Source organism: Lynx rufus, unplaced genomic scaffold, assembly GCF_022079265.1.
Source record: "Lynx rufus isolate CCGP_SWC_20201006 ecotype Redwood Valley unplaced genomic scaffold, mLynRuf1.p SCAF_12, whole genome shotgun sequence".
Classification (NCBI taxonomy): Eukaryota; Metazoa; Chordata; class Mammalia; order Carnivora; family Felidae; genus Lynx; species Lynx rufus.
Genome location: NW_025814826.1, coordinates 2,165,667 through 2,182,248, shown reverse-complemented (window position 1 = coordinate 2,182,248; position 16,582 = coordinate 2,165,667). Strand labels below are relative to the sequence as shown.

At 37.1% G+C, this 16,582-nt stretch overlaps 1 protein-coding gene across 2 annotated transcripts in view; it reads right to left on the bottom strand.

Annotated features, from left to right (window-relative positions):
• SPIDR (scaffold protein involved in DNA repair) overlaps positions 1-16,582 on the bottom strand; it is a 501,036-nt gene that overhangs the window by 458,708 nt on the left and 25,746 nt on the right. For both annotated transcript variants that reach the window (XM_047073908.1, XM_047073910.1), the window contains exons 2-4: positions 11,628-11,783; positions 10,916-10,982; positions 6,805-6,990 (exon numbers count right to left, since the gene is read on the bottom strand). In XM_047073908.1, coding sequence (XP_046929864.1) covers positions 6,805-6,990; positions 10,916-10,982; positions 11,628-11,783 — 409 coding nt within the window. The remainder of the gene's footprint in view (positions 1-6,804; positions 6,991-10,915; positions 10,983-11,627; positions 11,784-16,582) is intronic.

The following is a 16,582-nucleotide window of genomic DNA, read 5'->3' as shown; positions in this document are numbered from 1 at the left end:
AACATCCATATTGCTGAGTCATTTTTTAAAAATATATTAAAAGACTGTGAAAACTATATTCCTACTCTTATCTCTAGCCATCCTGTTTCTCCTACTGCCCCTACTCCAATTCTCAGGTAACTACTTTCATTAGTTGTTTTTGTATCTTTCTAGAGTTTCTCTAGCATATCCAAGCAAATAAAATATATTATTATTTTTTCCTCTTTTCTGATACACTTTGATTTCTTTTTACTTAACAGAGGTTTTCCCACATCAATTAACAGGCAACATCCTCATTCTTTTTAATAACATAGTATTCCATTACACAGTTAACCTATAGTTTATTTAATCAGTCTTCTACTAATAGACTTATTCAAGGATTTTCACCTAAAACTTTTTCTATATATTTCTCACCAATAAAGAAACAAGTAAATTTACTTTTTGGTTTACTTTATAAGCATTTTTATCTAGGTAGTACTTCTGCAAAATTTAATTTGGAAGTTAAATTATTTTCATATATTAAATAACCAAATTTAATCTGTATTTAAAGAAATAAAATTAGTTAAGGATAAATTAATCTCTGAGGTATCTCTGAGGAATATAACATAAACCTTTCCTACAGTACAAAACACAAGTATTCCCCCTTACAGCTACTTCAGCAACTCAGAGGACGAGTAAGATATCTCAGCCCTATTTCAGAGGTTTGACAGCAACAATCTTATTTCCACATAGAAGTCATATTAAAATAAAATAACTTACGAGCTTTAATAATTGAAGAAAATTCAAAATAAAAACAACAACAAGAACAACAAAGAAAAATTTCAGCTAAAGTTAAAAATATGGAATAAAGTAAACAAAAATGGAAGTCTTCTTTTATCTAACACTGTTGTTCCAGAAAATAGAAGTCCACTAGAGTAATTATAAAAGACTAGAGGTCAGACCAGTCTAAGAGAAGCAGGTGCATAATGGCAATTATTTCCCACATGTAACAACACATTTACTATGGAAGCCAGGCACTGGAATGCATAAGAAATTCTCCAGGTTGCTGAAGCATCACAGCAGAAAGCCACAGAAAGGCAGAGGAGGAACACAAATGCCCTCAAAGCTACTGTACTTTTGGAGCATTTGTTCAATCATTCTTCATTTATTCAGTAGAATCAGTGCCTACTGAGGGGCTACTATACCATTCTAGACACTCACAATACCAAAACAAGCAAACAAATAAATATAGGAGATAATACAGAACACTGTTCCTACCCTGAAAATGACAGACCACAACCAAAACTAATAAGACTTCATTGTTCACAATGTTTTTATGAAGCAGTCAAGACAATTAATGTTAGACTCAAATTTGCATTTTATAGATGAAGAAATTGAGTCTTCAAAAAGTTAAGAAGTTTTCTCCAAGTTATATAAAAGACAAATGGAGGGGGAAAGATTTTTTAAAGACGAAAATATTTTGACAATTTTAACTCAGAGCTCTTCCCTCTCAATCCCAATTCTGGCCTTAAGGCCCAGACAGTCTAATCCAATACAGCTGGAAGGAGGTCTGAATATATTGTTTTTAATTAATTTATTTATTTATTCATTCATTCATTCATTTATTTAGAGAGAGGCAGAGGGAGAAGGAGAGAAAAAATCCCAGACAGGATCCACGCTCAGCATAGCTCAATCTCACGACCATGAGATCGCTGAGCTGACACTTAACTGAGGCACCCAGATGCCCTAGGTATACTGTTTTAAAAGTTCACTTGGAAATTATGATAAGAAGCCAGAACAGTGTTGAAGCATACAGCATTGAAGTTATACATCCCAACCAATAATATCAACTGGAATACTTGTTAAATATGTGACTCTGGGCAAGCCATTTGACTTCTCTGAGTCCCAATTTCCTTCTATAAAATAAGGGTACTCCACTTACAGGATGTAGTTGATATAAAAGGAAATAATATACATATGCCCCAAGTGTCTGGGGTAAAATAAGAAACTGATAAATGGTAATTAAAGGTAAAATGAGGGAGGGAGGAGGAGAAGGAAAAGGAAGAGAAAGATAAGCCAGCATTTACACACATAAGATACACTCCAAGGGATCATTTATTTTTTACCCAACAGTCAACTTGCTTAACAGAAGTCAACAACTTGTGAACTTATTTAAAAAAAATTTTTTTAATGTTTATTTATTTTTGAAAGAGAGAGAAAAAGAGAGCAAGAGACAGCGCATGAGCAGGGAAGGGGCAGAGAGAGAGGAAGACACAGAATCTGAAGCAGGCTTCAGGCTCTGATCTGTCAGCACAGAGCCAGACTCGGGGCTCAAACCCTCCCACTGCGAGATTATGACCTAAGCCAAAGTCAGATGCTTAACAGACTGAGCCACCCGGACACCCCATGTGAACTCATTTTAAAGTAGTTAACTCAAGGAGGAAGAGTTAAGATGGTGGAGGAGTAGTGGGACCCTATGCTTGTCTCCTCCCTTGAATAGAGATAAATATCAAATCATTCCAAACACCCAAAAAATTGATCTGAGAACTAAGAGAACAAACTATACATCTAGTGGTGGAAAAATGGCCACATCATGGAAGGTAGGAGCTACAGCGAGTTGATTTGGAGGAGGAAAGAACTGCAGATGCCATGAAAGGGAGGGAGCCATGAGAATGGAGAAAGGAGCAAAAGAAAAAAGAAAGAGAGAGAAAGCAGCACCCAGGGGACTGCACAAGAAAAACTCTTCCCCAAAATCACTAACTGGGAAAAGGAGAGGGGCTGAATTCTGCAGAAGTTTTAGAAAACCCCACCATTGCAGGGGTCATGCCTGGTAGGACTAGCAGTGCTCCTGTGGGGAAGGACGCAGAGGCTGGAGAGCAGGAAGTGTGGTCTGAGGATTCCCTGGGTCGCAAGGGGAGAAACAGTTCCCTTTTTTGGGGTGCAGTTGGAAAAGTGGCACAGCCTCTCAAGGGATAAGAAAGCTAACAAGAGCCAACATGCCGCCCTGTACACTAGCATAGAACAGAGACATCTATTGAGGGCAGCAGACCTTGGTTGCCAGCTTCTTTGCTGTGCTTTACTATAAACTCCAAACCACTGTGTGGTTGTGCGACTGCTTTCCTGGGACAAACCTGCACCAGCCACAGCATGCTAAGACCCTCCCCCAGAGGATCAGTGCAGGTCCATGCCACGTAGATCGGTAAAATCTGGAGATTTAAAAGCCAGCTGCATGCCTGAGATAAAACACAGGAGGTACTGGCAGGCACAGACAGATGCTTGGACACAGACAGGGTGAAGTCAGGGATCTGACAGACACCAGGGACATAAGAGAAGTGAGAACTTCCTGAAGAGTAGTATGCACCAACTCTCTGCTCTAGGGATAAGAAGGTGGGGTGACATCATTTCCTCTGCCCATCAGCACTGACCAACCTCAGTGAGCAAAACAGTGCCACTAAGTGGTGGCCAGAGCCACTTACACCAAGCCCCGCCCCCTGTGCCCTGCAGGGGCATCTCCACTAAGCAAATCTGCCTGAGAATCAGCCCAGCAGGCTGCTCCCCCCACCGAAGACCAGCACAAACCCCTCGCACACACCTAGTCTACTGATCATAGAGGCTGCAAAGCTTCAGCTCTAAGGGAGATAGGCTCTAGTTTCATTTAACAAGCAGACCAAAATACAGCTAGTTAAAACATGCCATACAGTGGACAAGGTCCAAAAACCCAGCACTGCAGGCAAGGAGAAACTATGCAGGAGACTGACCTCAGGGAAGGTGCAGCCAAAATATAACAGCAAAGTGCACACGCAAACACTTCCTGTAGCACCAGGCCCAAGATAATATAGGACCTCTTCTTAATATAGCCATTACTCTCAGGAGCAGGAATAGAAAAGGCTTTCCTAACAGTCATACAAAAAAAAATTAACCTAGACAAAATGACAAGATGGAGGAATTCACCCCAAAGGAAAGAACAGGAAGAAGTACTGGCAAGGGATTTAATCAAGATTGACATAAGTAAGATGCCTGAATTAGAATTTAAAACAACAATCATAAGGATACTAGCTGGGCTTGAATAAAGCATAGAAGATACTAGATAATCCCTTGCTACAGAGATAAAAGAACTAAAAACTAGTCAGGATGAAATAAAAAATGCTAGGGGCACCTATGTGATTCCTTTGGTTAAGCATCCGATTCTTGACTTCAGCTCAACTGAGTCATGATCTCAAGGTTGGTGGGTTCAAGCCCCATGCTGGGTTCTGCATTGACAGTGTGAAGCCTGCTTGAGATTCTCTCTCTCTTCCTCTTTCTCTGCCCCCCTCCTCTCGCTCTCTCTAAATAAATAAATAAACTTCAGAAAAAATTTATTGAAAGAAAATGCTAGAACTGAGACACAAAACCGACTGGATGCAATGACAATGAGGATGGGCAAAGCAGAAAAATGAATCAGTAATATACAAGATAAAATCATGGAAAATAATAAAGCTGAAAAGAAGAGGGAAAGTATTGGATCATGAATGTACTCAGGGAAATCAATGGCTCCATAAAGAGAGATAACATTTGTATCATAGGAATTCCAGAAGAAGAAGAGAGAGAAAAAGAGGCAGAGGGTTTATCTGAGCAAATTACAGCTAAAAAGTTCCTTAATCTGAGGAAGAACACAGACATCCAAATCCAAGAGGCACAGAGAATTCCCACTCAATTCAACAAAAGCCAGCCCACAACAAGACATATCATAGTCAAGTTCACAAAATACATAGACAAGGAAAGAATCCTGAAGGCAGCAAGGGAAAATAAGTCCTTAAACTACAAGGGAAGACAAATCAGGTTCACAGCAGATCAAAGTACATCATGTATAGGAAAAATATACAGCCAAGAATTCTTCATCCAGCAAGGTTGTCATTCAGAATAGGAGAAGAGACAGAAAATTTCTCAAACAAAAACTAAGAGTTCATGATCACTAAACCAGCCCTGCAAGAAATTTTAAGGGGGACTTTATGAGTAAGAAAGACAGACCAAAACCAATAAACACTGGAAAGGACCAGAGAATATCACCAGAAACACCAATTTTATGGGTAACACAATGGCACTAAATTCATATCTATCAATAATCACTCTGTATGTAAACGGACTAAATGCTCCAATCAAAAGACATAGGTATCAGAATGGATAAAAAAATTAAAAAATTAAAAAAAGACCCATCTATATGCTGCCTACAAGAGACTCATTTTAGACCTAAAGACACCTGCAGATTGAAAGTGAGGGGATGGAGAAGCATCTATTATGCTAATGGACATCAAAAGAAAGCTGGAGTAGCCATACCTATATTAGACAAACTACATTTTAAAACAAAGACTGTAACAAGAGATGGACACTATGTCATATTAAGAGGTCTATCCTCCAAGATCAAGCAATTGTAAATATTTATGCCCCCAACTGGACAGCACCCAAATATATGAATTAACTAATGACAAATATAATTAGCTCAAAATACCTTTCTAGTCTTAAATAGTTTTGAAAACTACTATCTCTTTTAATAAAGGACATAAACAGTTTTTATTTCTTTTAATAGCAGCTTTAATGAGATGTAATTCATATACCATACTATCCACCCATAAAAAGCATAGTTTTTAATATAAATGAAATTATGTTCTGAGATGTGTAAAGACAAACCAAGAGTTACATAACAATGAATATCATTTAATATGATTGAATTAACAATATAAGAGCTGCCAGCTTATGTATAACCTTAAAATACCACTTCACCTGTTTATTACTAGAATGTCAATTGGTAGTTACCAAGATGACATACAAAGTGGTCAAAGGAATAAAATGACCTTCCACAGAGTTTGTCTGCATAAACTTAACCTTGACCAAGTACCTAACTCATATGAACTTCAAAGAGTTAAAAGTCAAAGTTTATTTTGAAAGCATTAAGACTTTTAAATACTCTGGATAAGCTATATTTTAAAAATTGTAAAACGACTGATTTTCCTAATTCTAAAAGTCTGTGGTTCTCAACTGGGGATGTCCTTCTGGGGATATCTTACAACATCTGGAGACATTCACAGCTGTCACAAATGGGACTGGGGGAACTAGTGTCATCTAGCAAAAAAAAGGCTAGAGATGCTATTAAACACCCTACACTACACAGGAAAGTCCCTCTCCCCCCAACAAAGAATTTTTTGGCCCCAAATGGCATTAGTGCCAAGGTTGAGAAACTCTCCTTCAAATTGTCAAAAACATAATAATACAATATGGGGCACCCTGAATGGCTCAGTTGGTTGAACATCTGACTCTTAATTTTGGATCAGGTCACGATCCCAGGGTTGTGGGATCGGGCCCATGTCCATGCTCAGCATGGAGCCTGCTTAAGATTCTCTCCCTCCTTCTGCCTCTCTCCCCCATTCACACTCTCTCTCTCAAATAAATAAAAAAAATTTTTTTAAACCCACAATATAAAATGCCATCAGAACAGAAACTTGTATTACACTTCTACCACACATTGGCTATCACAGTATTTACCCAAATCAGGTCAGCAAGGAGGCAATATAGGTGCAGCACTATGCAGTAGTTGAAAGACCTGGCTTTGCTGTCAGAGACCCTAAGTGGAATCCCAATCAACTCTACATGTTCAAGCTTAAGTTGTTAGCTGTAAAAATAATACTTGTAATACTTATCTCTTAAGTTGTTGTGAGAAATATTAAATGAGAAAATGTTTCTAAAGGGCTGAGCATAGAGGCCAAGACTCAGTATAGTCATCACTAATACTAAATGTTATAAAAGGATTGATGTTTTTTCCAATACTGAACCCAATATATAACAGAAAGAGGTAAGAAACAAATTTCATTTTACCTTCACTGGCCCCATCTTCTGTACATAAAATATTCTTGTTCCTATTAGAAAATCTGTCTATCCTAGAACTATGTCCATTATCTCTTTGTGATTTAAAAAGTGTTTTATCCTCATCTGACACATCACTTCCACTGGAACTCCATGTTATATCTGTAAGTCCACTGGTACTCTTAGATGCAGCAGTTTCTGTTAAAGAAAAAAGAAAATACATAAACACAATTAACTGATAGTTCTTTATCAGAATAAGATTTTATGCATGTTACTTTGCTGAAATCACAAATAATAAAATTCTAATGATAATGAAAGCAATGTCTTATGCCAAATCTTCCTGCCTGAAGTTCTATGTGCAGCACAAGATTCTTTGAATTAAAACCAAATTACAAGAAAAAGAAGTAGAACAAATTGAGATAAATTATAAAAGACAAGGAAATCGGGGCACAAAGAGAAACTCAAAAAATTAACCGTGAAATAATTACAGAAGTATAACTTCCTAGAATATTTTATGAACCAAAAGAAAAACACAAAACAAACCATAAATCCAATACTTCTGTACAACAGAAATGCTTCTATGTGCCTCCTTTGCCATACTGGGAGCCCTGGTAGCAGTATTGTGCTTAAAAACACTTAACAGCAAACTTTTATTTAACTAAATTTGTTATTTTGAGGTAATAATAGATTCACCTATAGGCATAAGAAGCAATAAAGAGAGCCCTTGTATGCTTTACCCAGTTCCTCCAATGGTAACATTTTGCAAAACATAACATCACAACCAGAATGTTGATTCTGATACACTCAAGACATAGAACAATCCCATCACCATGAGGACATCTTGTGTTACCTTTTCATTTTATTTATCTATTATTATTTTTTCAAATAGGCTTCATGCCCAGTGCAAAGCCCAATGTGGGTTTGAACTCATGACCCGGAGATCAAGACCTGAGCTGAGATCAAGAGTCAGACACTTAAGCAACTGAGCTTCACAGGTGCCCCTTGTATTACCTTTTTTAAAGCCACATCATAGCTACCCTCCTTTCCCCAATTCTGAACCTCTGCAAATGAATCAGTTTTTACATTTTTGTAATTTTGTCATTTCAAGAATGATATACAAATGGAATCATACTATGTGACCCTTCAGGATTGGCTTTTATGTGGCATAATTCCCTGCACATTCATCCAAGTTGTTCTATGTAGCAACCCTTTCTTTCCATTACTAAGTAGTATTCCATGATTTGGATGCACCAGAGCTTGTTTATCCATTCAATAACTAAAGGGCATCTGTGTTGTTTCTAACTTGGGGTTATTATGAATAAAGCTGCTATAAATATTGCACATGGAGTTTTATGTGAATGCAATTTTCATTCTCTAGGATAAATGTCAAAAGGCAATTGCTGGATTGTACAGTAATTGCATGTTTAGTCTTCTAAGAAACTGCCAAACTATTTTCCAGAGTGGCTGTACCATTTTACAGTTCCATCAGCAATGTATCAGTTTCTCCATATCACTTACAACATTTGATGTTGTCACCACTTTTTATTTTAGCCATTCTGATAGATGGAAAACCTAGAAGGAATGGGGCTACTCCATCTTGGTGTAATAGGAAGTTCACAGAAAATTTTTCTGATAGTGATCAAAAAAGGAATATATACTTCATAAAAATCAATTTTTCTACTTACATTTATCTAATTGAGTTATAATGCTAAAACTTAAAAAAAAGTACCTTAGACACATTACAATGAGATTAAGAGATTAGATATTATAATTCAAGTTTTACAGAAGAGGAAACAGGCTCAGAAATTAAATGGCTTCGGGTGCCTGGGTGGCTCAGTCAGTTGAGCCTCCGACTTCGGCTCAGGTCATGATCTCACAGCTTGTGGGTTCGAGTCCTGTGTTGGGCTCTGCGCTGACAGCTCAGAGCCTGGAGCCTGCTTCGGATTCTGTGTCTCCCTCTCTCTCTATCCTTTCTCTGCTCATGCTCTGTCTCTCTCTGTCTCAAAAATAAATAAACATTAAAAAAAAAGAAGTTAAATGGCTTCATTTAATACATATTTACATAACAACTCTGATATAGTAAACCTTGAGGAAACAGAAAAATAAGAAAACTCCTCCCTCAAGTAATGCATGGTCTGAAAGGTATGAAAAAATGCAACTGCTCCACTTTGTGTTGATCAGGAAAGGAGATTTGCTGACAAGATGATGTCTGAAAATACAGTACTTACAAAGGCACAAAACCAGAAAATAATTATATACATTTATTGACACTTACTTTGTGCCATGAACACCCAGAATTACTAAAGTTGTCTACCTTCAAAATACAAAATTAAAAATAAACTAAACTTCATCCATATAGATTTAAATAGCTAATAAAAACTAAACTGTGTATATATCGCAAAAGACATTATCAAACCCTTATATTATTATGCATCAGGAAGAGTAAACCGAAAAGGAAGGAGTAGAATGCTATAGACTGAATGCTTATATCTCTTAAAATTTACCCTGTTGAAACTTAATCCCCAATGTGTGAGATTAAGAGGTGGGGATTTGGGGGTGATTAGGTCATGAGGGTGAAGCCCTCATGAATGGCATTAGTAGTCTACAAAAGAAGCCCCCAGAGAGATTGCTGACCCCTTTTTCCATGTGAGTCCACAGCAAGATGATACTGTCATGAACCTGAAGTGAGTCTTCACCAGACACTGAATATACTGGACCTCCAACCTCCAGAACTGTGTGAAATAAATTTCTGGTGTTTATAAGCCACGTAGTCTGTAGTATTATTGTTATAGCAGCTTGAACAGACTGAGACAGGAAGTAAAGCTACTGCTATTTTCAGATTCTATAATGAATTTATGGAATTCGTAAACCCATGAATTACAGGTACTTTATATAATTTATATAGATAAAATCACTACAGATAAAATACTTCTAGGAAGAACATCAGCTAGACTGAGAATAGTTACAACAGGTAAGCATTTTGGGTAACCATTGCATGCAGGCATTGTGCTAGCACGTGGTGTTATGGACTGAATTGTGTTGCCCCAAAGGTCATTCATATGTTTAAGTTCCAACATCCCAGCATCCCAGAATGTGATTATTTGAAGACAGGGTCTTTACAGAGGTGTCAAATTATTCTAATATGACAACTGCCCTCACAGGATACAGTCAGGACACCAAGGGGCCAAAGGAGATCCCTGAGGTCCCAAGCCCGGACTCTCCCTGCCCACCCACAGGGTAACCGAGTATGGCAGCAGTCAGCAGCCTCCCTGATATCCATCCCCTTTTTTTCCTTACTAACAAAACCCCAATTTTATTTGAGAAGCAACATACTTACATATTACATATTACATAATTACATATTATGTAATTACATATTACATATTAATATTACATATTACAACATATTTAAAAATCTTTAATTTCACTGAAGTCCCTTTAGTAGAAGTGACCCTATATAACAAGTTCTGGCCAAAGGTTGAGGTCCTGGGGGTGGGATTCCTTTCCAGACGAAAAGTATACCTGGAGAGAATCCACAAAGCCCACACTCCTCCTGAGAATTGGGCCCGGAGAATTCAGCTTCCACCTCATGACGGCAAGAACAAACTCCACACTAAGGCTGCCGGACTCAGAACAAGTCTGACTCCCTGAACTTCTTGTTGCAGGAGATAAATTCAACTCCATTTCTTCACACACTCTAACAGTTTCTATGTATCTGTAACTGAAAGCTTTCCCTAACTAATTCACCAAGTTAAGAATTTCACTGCCTGAAATAGTACAGTCCTTATATAATAGGTTATAACTTTATTTCCCAAATCAGAAATTTTAAATTCTGGGGCTGTGAGCCTAAGCTAACCTACCGGGCTCTGCTCATTAAGAGTAAATCCAGGAAGGACACATGAAAAATTTTAATAATTACTTATAGGAAGAAAGAAAAAATGTGATAGATGGTGACAAAGATTAGAGAGAGATTTCTCAAAAATATGTTTTTTACATTTTGGAAAACACAAATACACAGTCTACCCAAACTATGTTAAATAACTTTTTAAAAGAAAGTAAATAAATCAAAGAAGGATATATTAGTCTTATACCTTTTCTGTCAATAAATCAACAAAAATATTACCTTTCTTGGGTCTCAGGGATAATTCAAGGTGCTTCTCTGTAATAATCTTCTTTTCAGCTGTTAACAACTGCAGGAAGAAGAAGAAGAAGAAGAAGAAGACGAAGACGAAGACGAAGAAGAAGAAGAGATTTATAACAAGGGCTAAAACCAAAACTATTTTGTAATACTCAAAACCTTAAACTATACTCTCCTTAAAATATCCCTGTTTTATTTATATTTACCAGTAAGTATTCCCAAAGCACATACTCCTCATATATATATAAATGTATTTTTATATTTTTCCAGAATCTAAACAGAGAACCATTAAAAGTTTATAATAGTATTCCATTTTGTACATATTTATATTATCAGTATTTCAAAATCCGCACATATACAAAAATTAACTAGAATATCTTGTTGCCAAAAGATTCTAAGGATATAAAAGCATTTATAAATATATTTCTTGTGAAGAGCAGGATGCTCAAAGATTTTATCTTCTGAGAAACTTCTCAGTATGTAACCTTCATTTACAAAAAAGTACAAAGGTTGTGCCTAGCATAAAGAAGTGGCAAAAATGAATTCAAAGTTGAGCAAAGAAGAATGTAGTAATTACTGTATCCTGCAATAAGGAAAGAAATTCCAAAGAAATATAAATACAGTGGCCTGAACACTCAGGAATCTAAGATTTATCTCAAATTTGGCACTCAAGGAAACAATTTTACAACTACTTTACCAGGGTCCCAGAAGTGTCCTGAAATCCTTCTCCACACCTGAGCCATGCTTCAGAGAGAGAGGCAGTTGCCCCCACTGTCCTGAGACCTGCTCTTCTGAACTTCAGTGGACTCCCTCCAGGTAAGGATGGGTATTCTATGTCCCAGTTTCTTTTTCTCTGTGGAGATTGTTTTTAAAGAAAAACAAAAAAAAAAAAAACAACAAAAAAATGAAATCACCTTCATAAATATATATTAACTTGACAATTAACAATGTGGAAACATAGGAATGGCAATGGTGAAGGCATAGTTTTTAAATGTCTCTGAATCCCCATGTAAAAAAGAGTAACAAGAAAGCAAAACAAAAAGCACAGAAACATGTACAACTAGAGAATAAATTCCAAAATACAAATGGGTAAGGACAAACATTCAACCCTGCAAAGTCCTACATATGCTCCTATCTGAGAGCAAAGCTGTGAGAAGTGAAGGAGCAAAGGAGAATTTGAGCACAGAGACATGTGGTGTTCACTAGGAAGTGGGGCAGGCGATCTGAGAATGAAATGGTACCTAAAACAGGGTGAGGGCAAGAGTTCCACTCAAGAAGATCCAAAGGAGTGGGGGCAGTCTAGGATACTCAGTACTTGTCAGCCAGGACTACGTTCTTGGACAGGACCCCATACTGTGGAGAAACTGCTAGCAGTGGAATCTGCTCAGCAGCACAGGGATGGTACAGACAAAAAAGAAAAGGTCCAAGTGGAGTTGAGGAAAAGAAATGAGCCAGGAAATATCTAAATAACAAATTAACAAGTGGCCATAACTTGCAAACTACAAGAAAACAACAGAAATTAGAAAAGTTATTTTGAATCCTGCCTTCTTCTAAAAATTCACAAAAACTGTAACATAAAAATAAGCAATAGAAAGAGATCAAGTTCAAATCCCATACAAAATTATTATTACAAAAAACAGAAAGGAGTAGAATAACATCCCAACACACAAAGAAAGCACAACAAAGACATATTCATAAAACAGAAAAAGTGTAACCTACTATTTGAAAATAAGACATTCAGATTATAAAAACTCAGAAATGAAGTAACAAAACCTAACAGGTAGAATAAAGTTTAAAAATCAGCTCAGGGAAAGAGCCCAAATGTCCACTGACTGATAAGTGGATAAAGAAGACGTTGTATATACACACAATGGACTATTATTCAGCCATAAAAAAGAATGAAATCTTGCCATTTGCAACAACATGGATGGAACTAAAGTGTATTATGCTAAGTGAAATAAGTCACTCAGAGAAAGACAAATACCATATGATTTCACTCATATGTAGAATTTAAGAAACAAAACAGATGAACATGGCAGAGAGAGGGGAGAGAGAGAAACACAAACCATTAAGCAGACTTTTTGTTTTTAATGTTTATTTTTGAGAGAGAGAGCACATACACGAGCAAGTCGGGGAGGGGCAGAGAGAAAGGGAGACATAGAATCCAAAGCAGGCTCCAGAGCCCAATGCAGGGCTCAAAACCACAAATTACAAGATCATGACCCGAGCTGAAGTCAGACACTTAACTGACTGAGCCATGCAGGGACACCAAACAGACTCTTAAATATAGAGAACAAGTTGAGGGTTGGTAGGGAGGAGATGGGCGGGGGATGGGTTAAATGATGGGGATTAAGGAGGGCACTTGTAATGAGCACTGGGTGTTATATGTAAGTGATGACTCACTAAATTCTACTCCTGAAATTAATATTACACTATACATTAACTAAAAAATTTAACTAAAAGCTTAAAACAAAAAATAAAGTGACATATTCTCTTAACATGGAAAAAAAAATCCGCTCAGGAAAAAAAAAGACTAAACCGGAAGGAATCCAAGAACAAGTAGCTATCACAGATAATATCTTAAGAGATATAGAAAGTAATAAGGTAGAAATTTTAAATTTCACCCACCTCCGATGAAGAAAATAAAAGGATTCAAGAGAAAGAGTGATTAAATCTCTCTTATGATCCAACATACAGATAAGAACAATCCTTGAAGAAGAAAACCAAGATAATGGGATAGAACAAATTTTTTTAAAGACTTCATACCTATTTTCTCAAACTGTTCCAAAAAACAGAAATGGAAGGAAAGCATCCAAACTCATTCTATGAAGCCAGCATTACCCTGATTCCAAAACCAGACAAAGACCCCACTAAGAAGAATTATAGGCCTATATCCCTCATGAACCTGGATGCAGAAATCCTCAACAAGATATTAGCAAATTGAATTCAACAGTACATTAAAAGAATTATTCACCATGATCAAGTGGGATTTATTCCTGGGCTTCAGAGCTGCTTCAATATTCACAAATCACTCAAGGTGATACTCCACATTAATCAAAGAAAGGATAAGAACCATATGATCCTCTCAGATACAACATTTGACAAAACACAGCATGCTTTCTTGATAAAAACCCTCAAGAAAGTAGGGATAGAAGAAACATACCTCAACATCATAAAAGCCATAAATGAAAGGCCCACAACTAATATCATCATCAATGGGGAAAAACAGAGCTTTCCCCCTAAGGTCAGGAACACGACAAGCATGTCCACTATCACCACTGTTGTTCAACATAGTATTGGAAGTCCTAGCCTCAGCAATCAGACAACAAAAAGAAATAAGAGGCATACAAATTGGCAAAGAAGAAGTCAAACTTTCACTCTTTATACATGACATGATACTCTATATGGAAAACCTGAAAGATTCCACCAAAAAACTACTAGAGCTGATACAGGAATTCAGCAAAGTCACAGGATACAAAATCAAAGTACAGAAACTGGTTGCATTTCTATAGACCAATAATGAAGCAGCTGAAAGAGAAATCAAGGAATCAATCCCATTTATAATTACACCAAAAATCAGAAGATAGCTAGGAATAAACTTAACTAAAGAGGTAAAAGATCTGTATGCTGAAAACTATAGAAAGCCTATCAAAGAAATTGAGTAATACACAAAGAAATGGAAAAAGATTCCAAGCTCACAGATTGGGAGAACAAATATTGTTAAAATGTCTATACTACCCACAGAGAACAAACTAAGGGTTGGGGGCGGGGGTGGAAGAGAGGAAAAAGAGGTGATGGGCATTGAGGAGGGCATTTGTTGGGATGAACACTGGGTGTTGTATGTAAGTGATGAATCATGGGAATCTACTCCCGAAATCAAGAGCACACTGTATACACTGTATGTTAGCTAACTTGACAATAAAATATATTTTTTAAAAAATGTCTATACTACTCAAAGCAATCTACACATTCAACACAATCCCTATCAAACTAAAACCAGAATTCTTCGCAAAGCTAGAACAAACAATCCTAAAATGTGTATGGAACACAAAAAGGCCCCGAATAGTCAAAGTAATATTGCAAAAGAAAATCAAAGCTGGATGCATCCAGCTGTAATTATCAAGACAGTATGGCACTGGCACAAAAACAGACATGTAGATCATTGGAACAGAATAGAAACAGAACAAAGAACCCAGAAATGGACCCACAAATGTATGGCCAACTAATCTTCAACTAAGCAGGAAAGACTATCCATTGGAAAAAATAGTCTCTTCAGCAAATGGCGCTGGGAAAACGGGCCAGTGACATGCAGAAGAATGAACCTAGACCCCTTCCTTACACCATACACAAAAATAAATTCAAAACAGATGAAACACCTAAATGTGAGACAGGAAACCATCAAAATCCTACAGGAGAAAACCAGCAGCAACCTTTTTTTTTCTTTTACCTTGGCTGTAGCAACTTCTTATTTGACAAGTCTCTGGAGGCAAGGGAAAGAAAAGCAAAACTTAACGACTGGGACCTCATTAAGGTAAAAAGCTTCTGCAGGGACCCCTGGGTGGCTCAGTCAGTTAAGCATCCGACTTCGGCTCAGGTCATGATATCGCAGTTCACTGGTTCAAGCCCTGCGTTCAGCTCTGTGCTCAGAGCCTGGAGCCTGCTTCGGATTCTGTGTCTCCCTCTCTCTCGCAAAAATAAAAAAAAACATTAAAAAAAAAATATTCTGCATAGTGAGGAAACAATCAACAAAACTAAAAGACAACTGATGGAATGGGAGAAGATATGTGCAAATGACATATTGGATAAAGAGTTAGTATCTAAAATGTATAAAGAACTTATCAAACTCAACACTCAAAAAACAAATAATCCAGTGAAGAAATCAGCAGAAGACAATAGACACTTTTCCAGAGAAGACATCCAGATGTCTAACACACATGAAAAGATGCTGAGTATCACTCATCATCAGGGAAATACAAATCAAAACCACAATGAGACACTACCTCACACCTGTCAGAATGGCTAAAGCTAACAAGTCAGGAAACAACAGATGTTCACAAGGATGTGGAGAAAGGGAAGACCTTTTGCACTGTTGGCGGGAACACAAACTGGTGTAGCTACTCTGGAAAACAGTGTGGCGGTCCCTCAAAAAATTAAAAGTAGAACTACCTTATAACCCAACAATTGCACTACTAGGAATTTATCCAAAGGATACAAAAATGCTGATTCAGAGGGGCACATGCACTCCCAATGTTTACAGCAGCTCTATCAAAAACAGCCAAAGTATGGAAAGAGCCCAAATATCTATCGACAAATGGATAAAGAAGATGTAGTGTGTGTGTGTGTGTGTGTGTGTGTGTGTTACCTACATATACACACATATACACATATGCATATACATACATATGCGCACATGTATATACATATGCATATACGTATATATGTATATAATGGAACACTACTCAGTGATCCAAAAGAATGAAATCTTGCCATGTGCTACAACGTGGATAAAACTAGAGTGTATTATGCTATGCAAAATATGTCAGTTAGAGAAAGACAAATATAATTTCACTTATATGTAAAATTTAAGAAAGACAACAGATGAAAATAGGGGAAGGGAAGGAAAAATAAGAAAACAGAGAGGGAAGCAAACCA